Source organism: Neomonachus schauinslandi, chromosome 10 (genome assembly GCF_002201575.2).
Source record: "Neomonachus schauinslandi chromosome 10, ASM220157v2, whole genome shotgun sequence".
NCBI classification, from domain to species: Eukaryota; Metazoa; Chordata; class Mammalia; order Carnivora; family Phocidae; genus Neomonachus; species Neomonachus schauinslandi.
In genome coordinates, this window is record NC_058412.1 from 128225769 (window position 1) to 128238685 (window position 12917).

Here is a 12917-nt window from a genome sequence, read left to right on the forward strand (position 1 = left end):
TAAGGAGAAACAACTGCATTTCTTCCCAAAACAAGATGATAAAAAATGAGGCTACTTCTTTCTTATCCTGGCAGGTCTGAGCTTCCGTTCAAAAGAATCCTCCCGTATCACCCAATCAGAAAGGATTTGGGGGTTTTGAGTCTCACTATCCTTAACAGCCAGAAGTGGGGTCTCTGGGGCTTCGGATCAGAATATCCAGAAGTCAGAGCAGAAGCAGAAAAAGAAACCCTGTTACAGTTGAATGAATGAATGAACAAATAAATTAACTCAAATGAAAACCGAGAAGGGGCGGAGGGTGGGGAGCTGGGGTCCTGAGTCGCCTGTGTGTTCTGGTTTGGGTCAGGAAATCAAAAGGACAGGCTGCTACGCTCCCTCCCTAAAATGCCCATCTGAAGAATTCATGCCAGAACAATCCATGAAAGGGCTTTTTCATCACTGGGTCAGCAATAAACCACCTGTGACAAGTTTTAATAATTTTCCCTTTGTATCTGGGAATGTGTGCTTGGGAAAGATGCCAGGTCAGGCTAACGAGCCTTGAATTCTTGTCAGAAGCAGGATACACAGTAATCGTAAGAGCACGTGTGAATCTGATATCTTTGGTGGCATTCAAGAAGATCAACACTCGGCCTCACAAAGACTGGCCAGTCTGCCCTAATCCAGCCTTTCAAGACTATGAATGCATCCACAGACCTAAGTATTCTTTACTTAATGAGGAAACTGATTCAACAAGGCACCACTGGGGGCTGGACAGGGAGCAGATAGGAGGAGGGCGGGCCCTACAGGGGCAGGGGTAAACTGAGGCAGCAGCCACCCAGCTCAGCTAACCACTGCCCGGTAGAAATTGGGCCCACCATTTCCAGATGTGATCTTCCTCAAGAAAAGCTGATTCTTAGATAACATTAAGTGATCTTTAAAATACTGCTGCAGATTATTAAAAAAAAAAAAAAAAAAACCACAGCATGGAGCAAACAAAACACAGCGGTTTTGCTTAAGAACCTGTGGGCAAGATGGTAGAATAAAAGGCCACTCTCTGATCCAAGTTTCTTTGATCCAGTACTTGAAATTCAGCCTCCTATCACTGAATCAGACGAAAATTAGTATCTGAAAAGAATGAATTCATCTCCATAAAAACTTAGCTCTTTAGAAATGACTATTCCTTTAAGTCCATTCTGGGCTTAACCCTAATAAGGAACAGGACAGAACTTTTGCATCTCCGGCCCACAGAGGAGCTAATACCAAGGATGGCTCATTTGATAGTTTCCTCCGGTGTCCCTAAAACACAGCACCCCCTCTCTTCCGAGCAACCAAAACTCTATTTCAAGATTCTTACCCCCGTGGTTAATAAATAACATTGATGGAGGAGGGTTTTCTCCTTAAGTTCCTGACCTCTGTTCTCTGAACTCACCCTCGAGCCGAGGACCGGGCAGCGCGATGGTAAAGCCCCACCCACCTCCTAAATCTTTCTCACTCCTGTGCACTCTGGTCTGAATGCGGTCATTGTCCGCGTGCCTGGAGCGCAGGTACAAGGAGGCATTTAGGGGGAGCACACACCCCTGAGAGATGAACATGGCCCCGGAGGGGAAAACCTCACGGGGCCGCACAAGGACTGAGCTTGCAGGACCCCCCAGAAAGCCACACGCTTGCCCTTCCCTGGTGGTTCTCAGCCTCACTCTCTGCAACAGAGTTAGGAAGATGCAGAACGAGACAAGTGGGACCTTTTACATACACACTCGGAGATGTGCAGACAGATTTAATCCATCAGGCTATCCGTCAGGATGTTAAAACTTAGGACAGCCAGAAGTGGGAGGTAGAATAAATCATCTGTGGTGTACCTAAGCAGCAGCAAAGAGTGTAGCCACTAAACATCCTACCACAGATGCTACTGGACGGGGATGAGATAATATATTACCAAGCGGACACATCAAGGTGGAATGTGGAATGACGCCAAACATTTAAATTCTATGTAGAGAAGAGAGATGGGAAGGGAAAATACCCCAATTTTTTTTCTCTAATTGTTTACTTTTTCTTTTGTTTTTTAAAGATTTATTTATTTACTTGAGAGAGAGAGGGAATGCACGCGGTGGGGAGGGGCAGGGGGAGAGGGAGAGACTCTCAAGCAGACTCCACACTGAGCACACAGCCCAACGTGGGGCTCGATCTCAGGACCCTGAGATCATGACCTGAGCTGAAACCAAAAGTCAGATGCTTAACAGACGGGGGGGGGGGGGGGGGGGGGCCACCCAGGCGCCCCTGCTTCCTTTTTCTGTAACAAGCTTATGTTACTCTTATAGTTGGGGGAGAAACTAAAAATAAAATCTGCTTCTAGGTGAGCTGTAGCTTCATTCTCCTTTTCTATCTCCCAGCATGGTGACCTGGACACAGGAACGCCCTCCTGCCACTAGGCCATCAGGGAGAGACCTGTGCACACAGCTCTTTGCTTATCTCTCGTCCGTCTGTAAGGGGGGCTGTTTCAAGGTTACTGGAGACTCTAGGAGCAACACACCCTTGTTGGTTTTCGTTTCTAAGGACAAGATCCTGGAGAGATGGGTGGTGAAGGCAAGACACTCCATGGGAAGGCTTCTGCGGTCTGCTAGAAGGTTTCTTAGCTCCAAGCATGGAAGCTGCCCAAAATGAGGAAGAGGGAAGGAACCAAAAAGCATGCTTCACTGAGCCTAGGAGGCCAAGAGCCCCTGAATGTGAGTTCAGAAGAGGCAAGAATAACCAGACACTTGGCAGGTCATGCAGTATCAGCCCTAAGCTCCCAACACAGGTGCACAGCCCTCAGTGTCCTTCGTGAGCGACAAAGCACATTCCAGCCCTCCTCCCATGGGTAGAGAAGCAGTACTGCCGAGTCACATGACCAGCCCCGGGACGTGGGCTGCCTCGTTTTAATCCTGCCAGCCACGTGGCCTTGGGGGTACCCCTTAGCCAACCGACGCCTCATCTGCAAAACAGGCACAATCACAGTAACTGGGTCGTAAGGGCTGCCCAGAGCACAGTGCCCGGCACGGAGAGCAGGTATTCAGCAGGTGGCCATGTCATATTGCTGTCGGCTCACCGATGCTTTGCCTAAAATCACTCCACGAAGGAACCCTCGTGCACTGCTGGTGGGAGTGCAGGCTGGTGCAGCCACTACGGAAAACAGCACGAAGGCTCCTCAAAAAGTTAAAAATGGGAGTGCCTGGTTGGCTCAGTCAGCAGAGCATGCAACTCTTGATCTTGGCTCTTGGAGTCTCGAGCCCTACGCTGGGCACTGACATTACTTAAAAAAATAAAAATAAAAATAAGGCGCCTGGGTGGCTCAGTCAGTTGAGCGTTTGCCTTCGGCTCAGGTCATGATCTCAGAGTCCTGAGATCGAGGCCTGCGTCTGGCTCCTTGCTCAGCGGGAAGCCTGCTTCTCCCTCTCCCTCTGCCTGCTGCTGCCCCTGCTTGTGCTCACTCACTCACTCTCTCTTCCTGTCAAATAAATAAAATCTTTAAAAAATAAATAAATAAAAATAAAAACCAGAGAGCATTATGCTAGGCAAAATAAGTCAGAGAAAGACAAATATCATATGATTTCATTCATATGTGAAATTTAAGAAACAAAATAGATGAACATAGGGGAAGGGAATGAAAAATAAAATAAGATGAAAACAGAGGGGCGCCTGGGTGGCTCAGTCGTTAAGCGTCTGCCTTCGGCTCAGGTCATAATCCCAGCATCCTGGGATCGAGCCTCGCATCGGGCTCCCTGCTCTGCGGGAGGCCTGCTTCTCCCTCTCCCACTCTCCCTGCTTGTGTTCCTGCTCTCGCTGTCTGTCAAATAAATAAATAAAATCTTTAAAAAAAAAAAAAAAAGATGAAAACAGAGAGGAAGACAAACCATAAGAGATTCTTAACTCCAGGAAACAAACTGAGGGTGGCTGGACCAGATGGGGTGGGGGAAGGGAACTGGGTGATGGGCATTAAGGAGGGCACTTGATGGAATGAGCACTGGGTGTTAATGCAACTGATGAATCACTAAATTCTGCCTCTGAAACTAGTAATACACTACATGTTAATTAAATTGAATTTAAGTAAAAAAAATTGTTAGTAAAATAAAATAAAATAAAATAAAAAGTTAAAAACAGAACTACCCTATGATCCAGTAACCACACTACTGGGTACTTACCCAAAAAATAAAACAACAAAGGGATACATGCATCCCTATGTTTATAGCAGCATTATTTACTACAACCAAATTACGGAAGCAGCCCAAGTGTCCATCGACAGATGCATGGATAAAGGGGAAGTGATACACACACACACACACACAATGGAATATTACTCAGCCATAAGAAAGAATGCAATCTTGCCATTTGCAACGACATGGATGGAGCTAGAGCGTATGATGCTAAGTGAAGTAAGTCAGAGAAAGACAAATACCGTATGATTTCACTCATGTGTGGAGTTTAAAAAACAAAACAAATGAGCAAGAGGACAAAAAGAGAGATAAGCCAAGAAACAGACTCTTAGTATAGAGAACACACTGATGGTCACCAGAGGGGAGGTAGGTAGCGGGGTGGGGGAAACATGATGGGGATGAAGGAGGGCACTTGTCAGGAGCACTGGGTGATGTATGGAATCACTATGTTGTATGCCTGAAACACTGTCTGTTAACTGTACTGGAATAAAAAGAACATAAAATAAAAAATTTTTTAATTAAAAAAAATTAAGTAATAAAATAAAAAGTCAGCATGTGGTAGTTAAACACAGCTGATAACTATACTGGGGGAGTCAGGAGGCCAGTGTGACGCCCTCACCTTCCATTAAAATGGACAGGAGGGTCCTGAAATGCCATCGAGAGACTATGGGAACACACAGTAGCTCAATATTTTAGTAAAACTCAGGCCTCTGCTGACATCACAACTCGGTGATCCTCCAGGTACTGACATGCTGCAAGCAAGGTGCACAAATGAGTCTATAATTTACATCTGCTCTTTTACATTTTTTAAATATGTTAATAATGGAGGGGCGAGGAAAATTCTAATCCATGCAAAGAATTATTTCTGCAAGGATACTCAGATACTGATAACAAGGGGTGTCTCAGAGGGAGGGAGGGAGGAGGTCCCGTGTAGAGAGGGCAAGAATGAAGGTCTCAGGGTAAGAAGGAGACACACTCTTTTTTTTTTTTTTTTTTTTTAAAGATTTTATTTATATATTTGAGATATTTAATGAGATAGAGAGAGCAGGGGGGGGGGTCAGAGGGAGAAGCAGACTCCCTGCCGAACAGGGAGCCCGATGCGGGACTCGATCCCGGGACTCCAGGATCATGACCTGAGCCGAAGGCAGTCGCTTAACCAACTGAGCCACCCAGGCGCCCAGGAGACACACTCTTAATCTCAGGAAACAAACTGAGGGTTGCTGGAGTGGGGGGTGGGGTGGGAGGGATGGGGCGACTGGGTGATAGACACTGGGGAGGGTATGTGCTCTGGTGAGCACTGTGAATTGTGCAAGACTGTTGAATCTCAGATCTGTACCTCTGAAACAAATAATGCAATATATGTTAAGAAAAAAAAAGAAGAAGAAGGTAGCAGGAGGGGAAGAATGAAGGGGGGGAAATCGGAAGGGTAGACGAACCATGAGAGACGATGGACTCTGAAAAACAAACAGGGTTCTAGAGGGGAGGGGGGTGGGAGGATGGGTTAGCCTGGTGGTGGGTATTGAGGAGGGCACATTCTGCATGGAGCACTGGGTATTATGCACAAACAATGAATCATGGAACACTACATCTAAAACTAATGATGTAATGTATGGGGATTAACATAAGAATTAAAAAATAAAAGAAAAAGAAAAAAAAAGAAGGACACACGCGTCTCACCCAAGACCGCCAGCCTGGGACAGCCTTGCAGAACAAACTATACGTGACCTAGAACTTGTAATTAATTGCTCTGAAATTAGTGAGCCATGGCCAAGGCATCAGAAAACTTTCAATCATATACACATCACACACACCCACACAAGTCCACACATACACGTGCTCACAGGGCACATGTGAGCACATACACACGCGTGCCTACGTACAAACACACACATTCATGCACACAGAAATCCTACAGGAATATGACAACATAGGAGACTTGCTAAAGGATGTTACTGAACTCACTCCACGCTCCTTCCTTCCCTGGGCTACAGTAGGATTCTGTACTGCAAAACATGCAATTACGTTTCTACATATAGAAGCAGACGCTTGGGGGAAATCTATAGCATAATATAAACAGTAATCTCTAGGTGGTGGATAAAATTAATGTTTATCCACTTCTTTTTCGAATCTACAATTTTATTTTTTCTGTAATGAGCACATTAGTACTTGTGATTTTAGATGCCTAGAAAAGTTTTTTTCGATATGAAAGAATTCCTGGAAAAGACAAATAAATGAGTCCTAGGGCTGATTCAACCTGCTCTTAGGAGAGCACCTCCTTACCATTCACGCCAAGAAACAAACACATTAAAAACTACATCCTGACCACCTCCGAGAGCCCTCCTCCCTCGCCCGCCGTACCCCACTTCCAACCCTGCCGAACATCCAGGACGAGATGGAATGCTGCCGGGCTGAACACTTAAGGAGCACCTCTCTCTCTGGCCAGATTACATCGATTTCATTTCCCCTGGGAGTTACCCTACAGGGGCAGGCAGGCCCCAGCGCCCCTCAGGCTGTAATCAATGGCTGAATAAAGACACTTCAAGGCTTTTTCCAAAGCAGAATGTGCACAGGAAACAAATTTAGGAAATCCTGCTTTCTGTTACAGGAAATGAATCCTCCCCTGACTGGTAGAAATTATTCCGGCAGGTCCAAAGTAAAACGAATGCCGGTTTCTATGTGTATTCCAGACACTGACCTTGCATAGACCAGCAAGATTTTATTGATATAGAATTTCAAAGGTAGGATTCTAGACCCAGCCAAGCCTAGGTGGAATCCTATAGGGATTTAGAAACAGTACAGCTTTCTGAGAGATTTGGCTGGAAGTCGACGTAGCCTCCTTTCTGTCACATGGTGTATTTATATACACAGACTTGTATTTTGCAATATACATCTTTTGAAATAATTTGGAAGGCAGGTCAGTAAAATATTAACAGTGGTCACATCTTTAGTTAGCAGGATTATAGTTTGCTTTTTCTTTCCTTTCCTTATCTATATTTTCATATATTCTGCCATAAACATGAAATAACTGTGCAATAATAAAGTTGTGGGGGGGGGATACTAATAAGGTAACACTGACGTCTGTGAAGACACCGAAGACCAAAAGAAAATACCTTTTTTTTTCAATCACTACTCAGAATCTTAGAAAAACAAGACAAATCTGAATCTGAGTGCAATTAATGAACAAGAGCTGAGAAGCACAAAGCATTCCGTGGAAGATTTACCCACATGGAAAAACTCTGCCCAGCCCTAAAACAAATATATCAAAGTTCAGTGGGAACCAGGATTGGGGGACAGGCATTAAAGACCTCCCATGTGCGTGTCAATCAATAGCCAGTATTAGGAGCTCCCAGGTAGCAGTGCTGATCAGATTGTCCACATCTGAAACTTGTTCAAATTCTAGTCCCATCAAACACCCATAAGCTACTGGTTCCCAGTGTGTAACTACCAAGAATCTGGCCCTTTCACACATATCCCATTCAGGGATATTGTCTCTCATTTCCAAATGGAAAAGTGAGATCCAACAGACTAAATTCGGTGGAGAAACAATGACCCATCTGAAGCTTTCAGTTACTACAGCACAAGTCCAAATAAACGGGTTGGATTATCCACATCCATCCTCCCTCCTGCTTCTCGCTCTCTGCACACAACGCCCATTTCAGAATTTGGCCAAGGGTTACATTTTTCACCCCTAAAAATGCAGGTTCAAGTGTCAGTGGTCACGGATGGGCTGGGCTCAGAGTTGAGCTGATCCACAAACACCAAGCAGACTAGAAGGAGTCAACTACCAGGGGCTACACTCCAGGGCCCTCAAGAAGGATAAAAAAGCTACTGGTCAGGGAAAGCCATGTCCACATGTCCTTTCCTTTCTGAACTTTGGAAAAGGTTATCATTGCGGTATTCCCCCGAGAACCGTCCAGCTCTGGCTCCCTGATACTCTCCAATTAGTCCAGACCTCTACAACACTATTTACGGGAGAAGCTCCCTCCCTCCTTCGTAAAATGAACAACAAAAAATAATTGGAAGCCCCTGTAACATTGGTGGAAGAATAAAATGGTTTAAAAATAATTCTGGAAATTACCTGATCATTTATACCACGAGCCTTAAAAATACTCCTTCAGTGTGACCCACAGGACTGACTGTCTGCTAAGGGGCTCATGACAACCCTCTTGTCACAGATGTGGGGAGGTACAGAGAGGTGCGACCAGCCAGGTATGGAGCTGGGACCCCAAGACTCACATGCTCAACAGTCTCACCCCTGCCGCCTCCCTGGGGACAGGAGCTGCTGTCTTGTTAAACGCTGACTCCCCAGTGCCCCATCCATCGTAGGCACCCCAAAATGCCTACTGAATTAATGAGCCCAGTCACACCATTTCTAGAAATATTAGGTGTAAGGATGCTCACTGCAAATGTGTATAAGTGTTGTGCTAAACATGAGAGATAACCTAAGTCCCTACAAGAGGAGAACGGTTAAAGATATTAGTGTGCATATATAAACAGTAATTATAAAAAGCGGTCTTTTAAGGATATTCAAAAAATTGGGGAAACGGGCATGATGAAATATTAAGTTTAAAATGGAGAATACAGAACTTTATGTTAAAAATTCCTGTTTTTTAGGAAACAAATATATGAAAAGATATTGGAAGATCACACATCAAAAAGTTCTTGGTCGTGGGGCGCCTGGGTGGCTCAGTCGGTTAAGTGTCCAACTCTTGATTTCAGCTCAGGTCATGGTCTCAGGGTCATGAGATTGAGCCCCGCACTGGGCTCCCTGCTTAGTGGGGAATCTGCCTCTCCCTCTCCCTCTGGCCCTGTCAGTCAGGGGACTGCTGTCATAAGATTAATTAGCAAGGGAGAATGGCAACTTTACCAGGAAGAAACCTGGGGACACCACCTGATCCACGTGACCTTAAGTTAGCATCTTGAAGAGCAGGACACGCCAACAGCAGGTCTCCTTATAACACACACTGAGGACAGCGCTAAAGATGCAATAAACAGTCTGCACCGTAAAAAATGTCGTCAGACCCAAACTGAGGCACGTTCTATAATGGCCTGTATCTTTCAAAAGTTTCAGGGCCACAGTCAAGGAAAGCTGAGGAACCATTCCACATTAAAAGAGACAAGAGGTATGAGGGGTGCCTGGGTGGCTCAGTTGTTGAGCGTCTGCCTTCGGCTCAGGTCATGATCTCAGGGTCCTGGGATCGAGCCCCACATCAGGCTCCCTGCTCGGCAGGAAGCCTGCTTCTCCCTCTCCCACTCCCCTGCTTGTGTTCCCTCTTTCACTGTGTCTCTCTCTGTCAAATAAATAAATTAAAAAAAAAAAAAAGTCAGACACTTAACCAACTGCGCCACCCAGGTGCCCCCATCCTTACACTTTATACTTAACTGAAATCTGGTTGTCAAGAAGTTCTATCCAGGGGCACCTGGGTGGCTCAATCGTTGAGCGTCTGCCTTCGGCTCAGGTCATGATCCCAGGGTCCTGGGATTGAGCCCCACATTGGACTCCCTGCTCAGTGGGAAGCCTGCTTCTCCCTCTGCCCCTCCCACTGACTTGTGCTCTCATTCTCTCTCTCTCTCTAATAAATAAAATCTTAAAAAGAGAGAGAGAGAGAGAAAAGTTATGGCAACTGAATGTAGTGTGCGTTCCCGGGTTGGACTCTGACCTGGGGGGAGAAATATTCTTTTTTTTTTTTTTTTTGGTGAAGAAGTCAGTGGGACAACTGATGACATCTACAGGGCAGATAATAGTACTGTATCAATGTTAATTTCCTGTTTCTGATAAATGTCCTTGTTTTTTAGAAAAAAAAAAAAGTAAGGGCGCCTGGGTGGCTCAGTCGGTTAAGCGACTGCCTTCGGCTCAGGTCATGATCCTGGAGTCCCGGGATCGAGTCCCGCATCGGGCTCCCTGCTCGGCAGGGAGTCTGCTTCTCCCTCTGACCCTCCTCCCTCTCATGCTCTCTGTCTCTCATTCTCTCTGTCTCAAATAAATAAATAAAATCTTTAAAAAAAAAAAAAAGAAAAAAAGTAAAAGAAGATCATGTCTGCAGCTGACTCTTCTAAGGTGAGGGAGAATGATAAAGCACAGGTAGAAAAAGGTTAACATTTGAGGAATCAGAGTGAAGTTTTGGTAATGGGGAATTCTTTGTACTAATTTTACAACTTTTAAGTCTGAAATTATTTCCAAGACAAAAAGTTAGAAAAAAAATCCAGGTGACTTTAGGCTAAATATTTAACCTGTGTTTGACTTTTCTCTTCTGAAAATGGGGGTCATAATGGGGGCCCTTAGTTGCTAGAAAGATTAAATGAGATACAACACGGAAAGCACTTCAAATGGGATCTGATGGCCACCAAATGCTCAAGGAAAGTTACCTACTGTCATCTTTCAAGAATGAGATTACAGGGCGCCTGGGTGGCTCAGTTGGTTAAGCGACTGCCTTCAGCTCAGGTCATGATCCTGGAGTCTCTGGATCGAGTCCCGCATCAGGCTCCCTGCTTGGCGGGGAGCCTGCTTCTGCCTCTGACCCTCCCCCCTCTCATGTGCTCTCTCTCTCCCATTCTCTCTGTCTCAAATAAATAAATAAAATCTTTAAAAAAAAAAAAAAAAAAGAATGAGATTACAATTGACCCAGTTTCTTCTTTATAGTTGTCTGAAATGTCCAAATGTTCTATACTGAAAAGTAATGGCTTTCATAATCAGAATACAAGTTTTCTGGAAGGGACGGAGGGAGAAGGAAAAAAGACCAGAAAGTTACCAGCTTGGTGAACTACCCCTGTGTCTGAATCACACTCAAGTCAGGAAGATAAAGAAGATCCTATTTTCATGATGAGGGCATTCCCATCACATGATACCCCGATACCCCGGGAGGGAGAGCAATTAGGGGCTTGTTACAGAAAACCATAAAGGGCAACCATGCTAGGAGACCCTCTGTTCTTGAACATGTGATCAAAGGAGTCCTGGTTCTAGCAAGAGAATGTGCTTACATAGAAACAACAACTTTGAAAATATGTGGCTTATTGGGCTTGGTCAAAACTAAACACTTTAGGGTTTCAAAGGACACCATTGCAAAAGTAAAAAGACAGCCTTCATAGTAGGGAGAAAATACTTGCAAATCATATATCCCATAAGAGACTTTGATCTAGAATGTATTAAAAAACTCTTTTAACTGAACAACAAAAAGACACATATTTAAAAGGGGGCAAAGGATACTGGAGAGAAGAAGATACACAAGTAGCCAGTAATGACACAAAAAGATCATCCTGAGCCATCAAGGAAAACGCAGATGAAAACCACTTCACACTCACTAGGATGGCCAGAATCAAAAGGACTGACAAGGACCCATGCTGGCAAAGGGGAAGAGAAACTGGAACCCTCATGCATCGCTGCTGGGCCTGTAAAATGATGCGGCCACTTTAGGGAGCAGCATGGCGGTTTTGAGAAGCTCAAACATGGAGTTAACACAGGACCCAGCAATTCCACTCCTACAGATACACCAAGAGACATGAAGATATATGTCCACACAAAAACTTGTGCACAAATGATCACAACAGCATTATCCATAACAGCAAAAAAAGAAAAGAAAAAAAAGGAACAATCCAAATGTCCACTAACTGATCAATGGATAAACAAAATGTAGTATTATCCATGCAATGGAATATTAGTCATCCATAAAAAGGCCTGGGGGTTGATACACACCACTACGTGGATGAATCTGGAAAACCAATGCTAAGTCAAAACAGCCAGACACAAATGTCACATACTGTACATTTCCATTTGTATGAAATGTCCAGAATAGGCAAATCCAGAGAGACATTTAGTAGGGGGAGGGCAGGGGCTTGGGGGAGGGCAGGAGTCCAGGAGAACACAGGATGGAATGCTTCCTTTTAGGGTGCTGAAAATGTTCTCGATTGTGCTAACAGTTGCGGAACTCTGTGAATATACTAGAAACACTGAACTGTGTATGTTAAATGAGCCCTTGTATGGTACGTGCACTATAACTTAATAAAGCTGGTATTTTTTAGAAAAGGGAAGGTGTGGTTTAAGTGAGACCTTGTGCCCTTATGAGCTGGCCATCTGAATCACAAACAAGATCTCTTTCTCCCTGCTTATTTGGGATATATCTGGAGTCCAAGAGTATTTGTTCTAGAGGGAAGCAAGTCTTGTGTGCATCTGAAAATGTGTTTCCCTAGCGGCACGGTATCCTCCTGGCTCACGTCTGCTGACAGGTGGTTCCCTTGTGGAACCCCACCTCCAGCACGTGGAAAATGGGCACAGCATCTCTCTGTGTGTCCAGCCGCCTCTGCCTGGGGTTTACCTCATCTGGGCTGGACGCCTGGTACACGCGGCAGGAGTCTTCGTACTGCTTCTCGGCCTCAGCCTGGTCGGTCACACCATTGGACTCGTACACGGGAGTCACATTGTGGCAGAGAGCGATGGCCTTCACAGCCTCGTGCACACGGCTGCTCATGGTCCGCCGGACTTTGGTGGTGAGCGTGGGGCCCTTCTGAGCAGGTGGATCCTGGGATTGCTACAGGAGAAAAAAATGAACAAGAAAGATGACTGGAGACACAGAAGGGTCTAGAATGTGTGGAAGAACCACCATGTGGAGATACTGCTTTTCTTTTCATGACGTTAATACACAGCTCTTGGATACATCTACAGTGACACTGCAATAAATGGCGTGTGATTTTTAGGGACCCAATCATTTATAATTGGCAAAAAAAAAAAACCAAATGCAAAACAGAGAAAAACATTACAAT

General features: G+C 45.0%; 1 protein-coding gene across 2 annotated transcripts in view; it reads right to left on the minus strand.

Moving 5' to 3' along the window:
* ATP9A (ATPase phospholipid transporting 9A (putative)) overlaps positions 1-12917 on the minus strand; it is a 132380-nt gene that overhangs the window by 37780 nt on the left and 81683 nt on the right. For both annotated transcript variants that reach the window (XM_044919103.1, XM_021685903.2), the window contains exon 14: positions 12473-12685. In XM_044919103.1, the coding sequence (XP_044775038.1) occupies positions 12473-12685 (213 nt within the window). The remainder of the gene's footprint in view (positions 1-12472; positions 12686-12917) is intronic.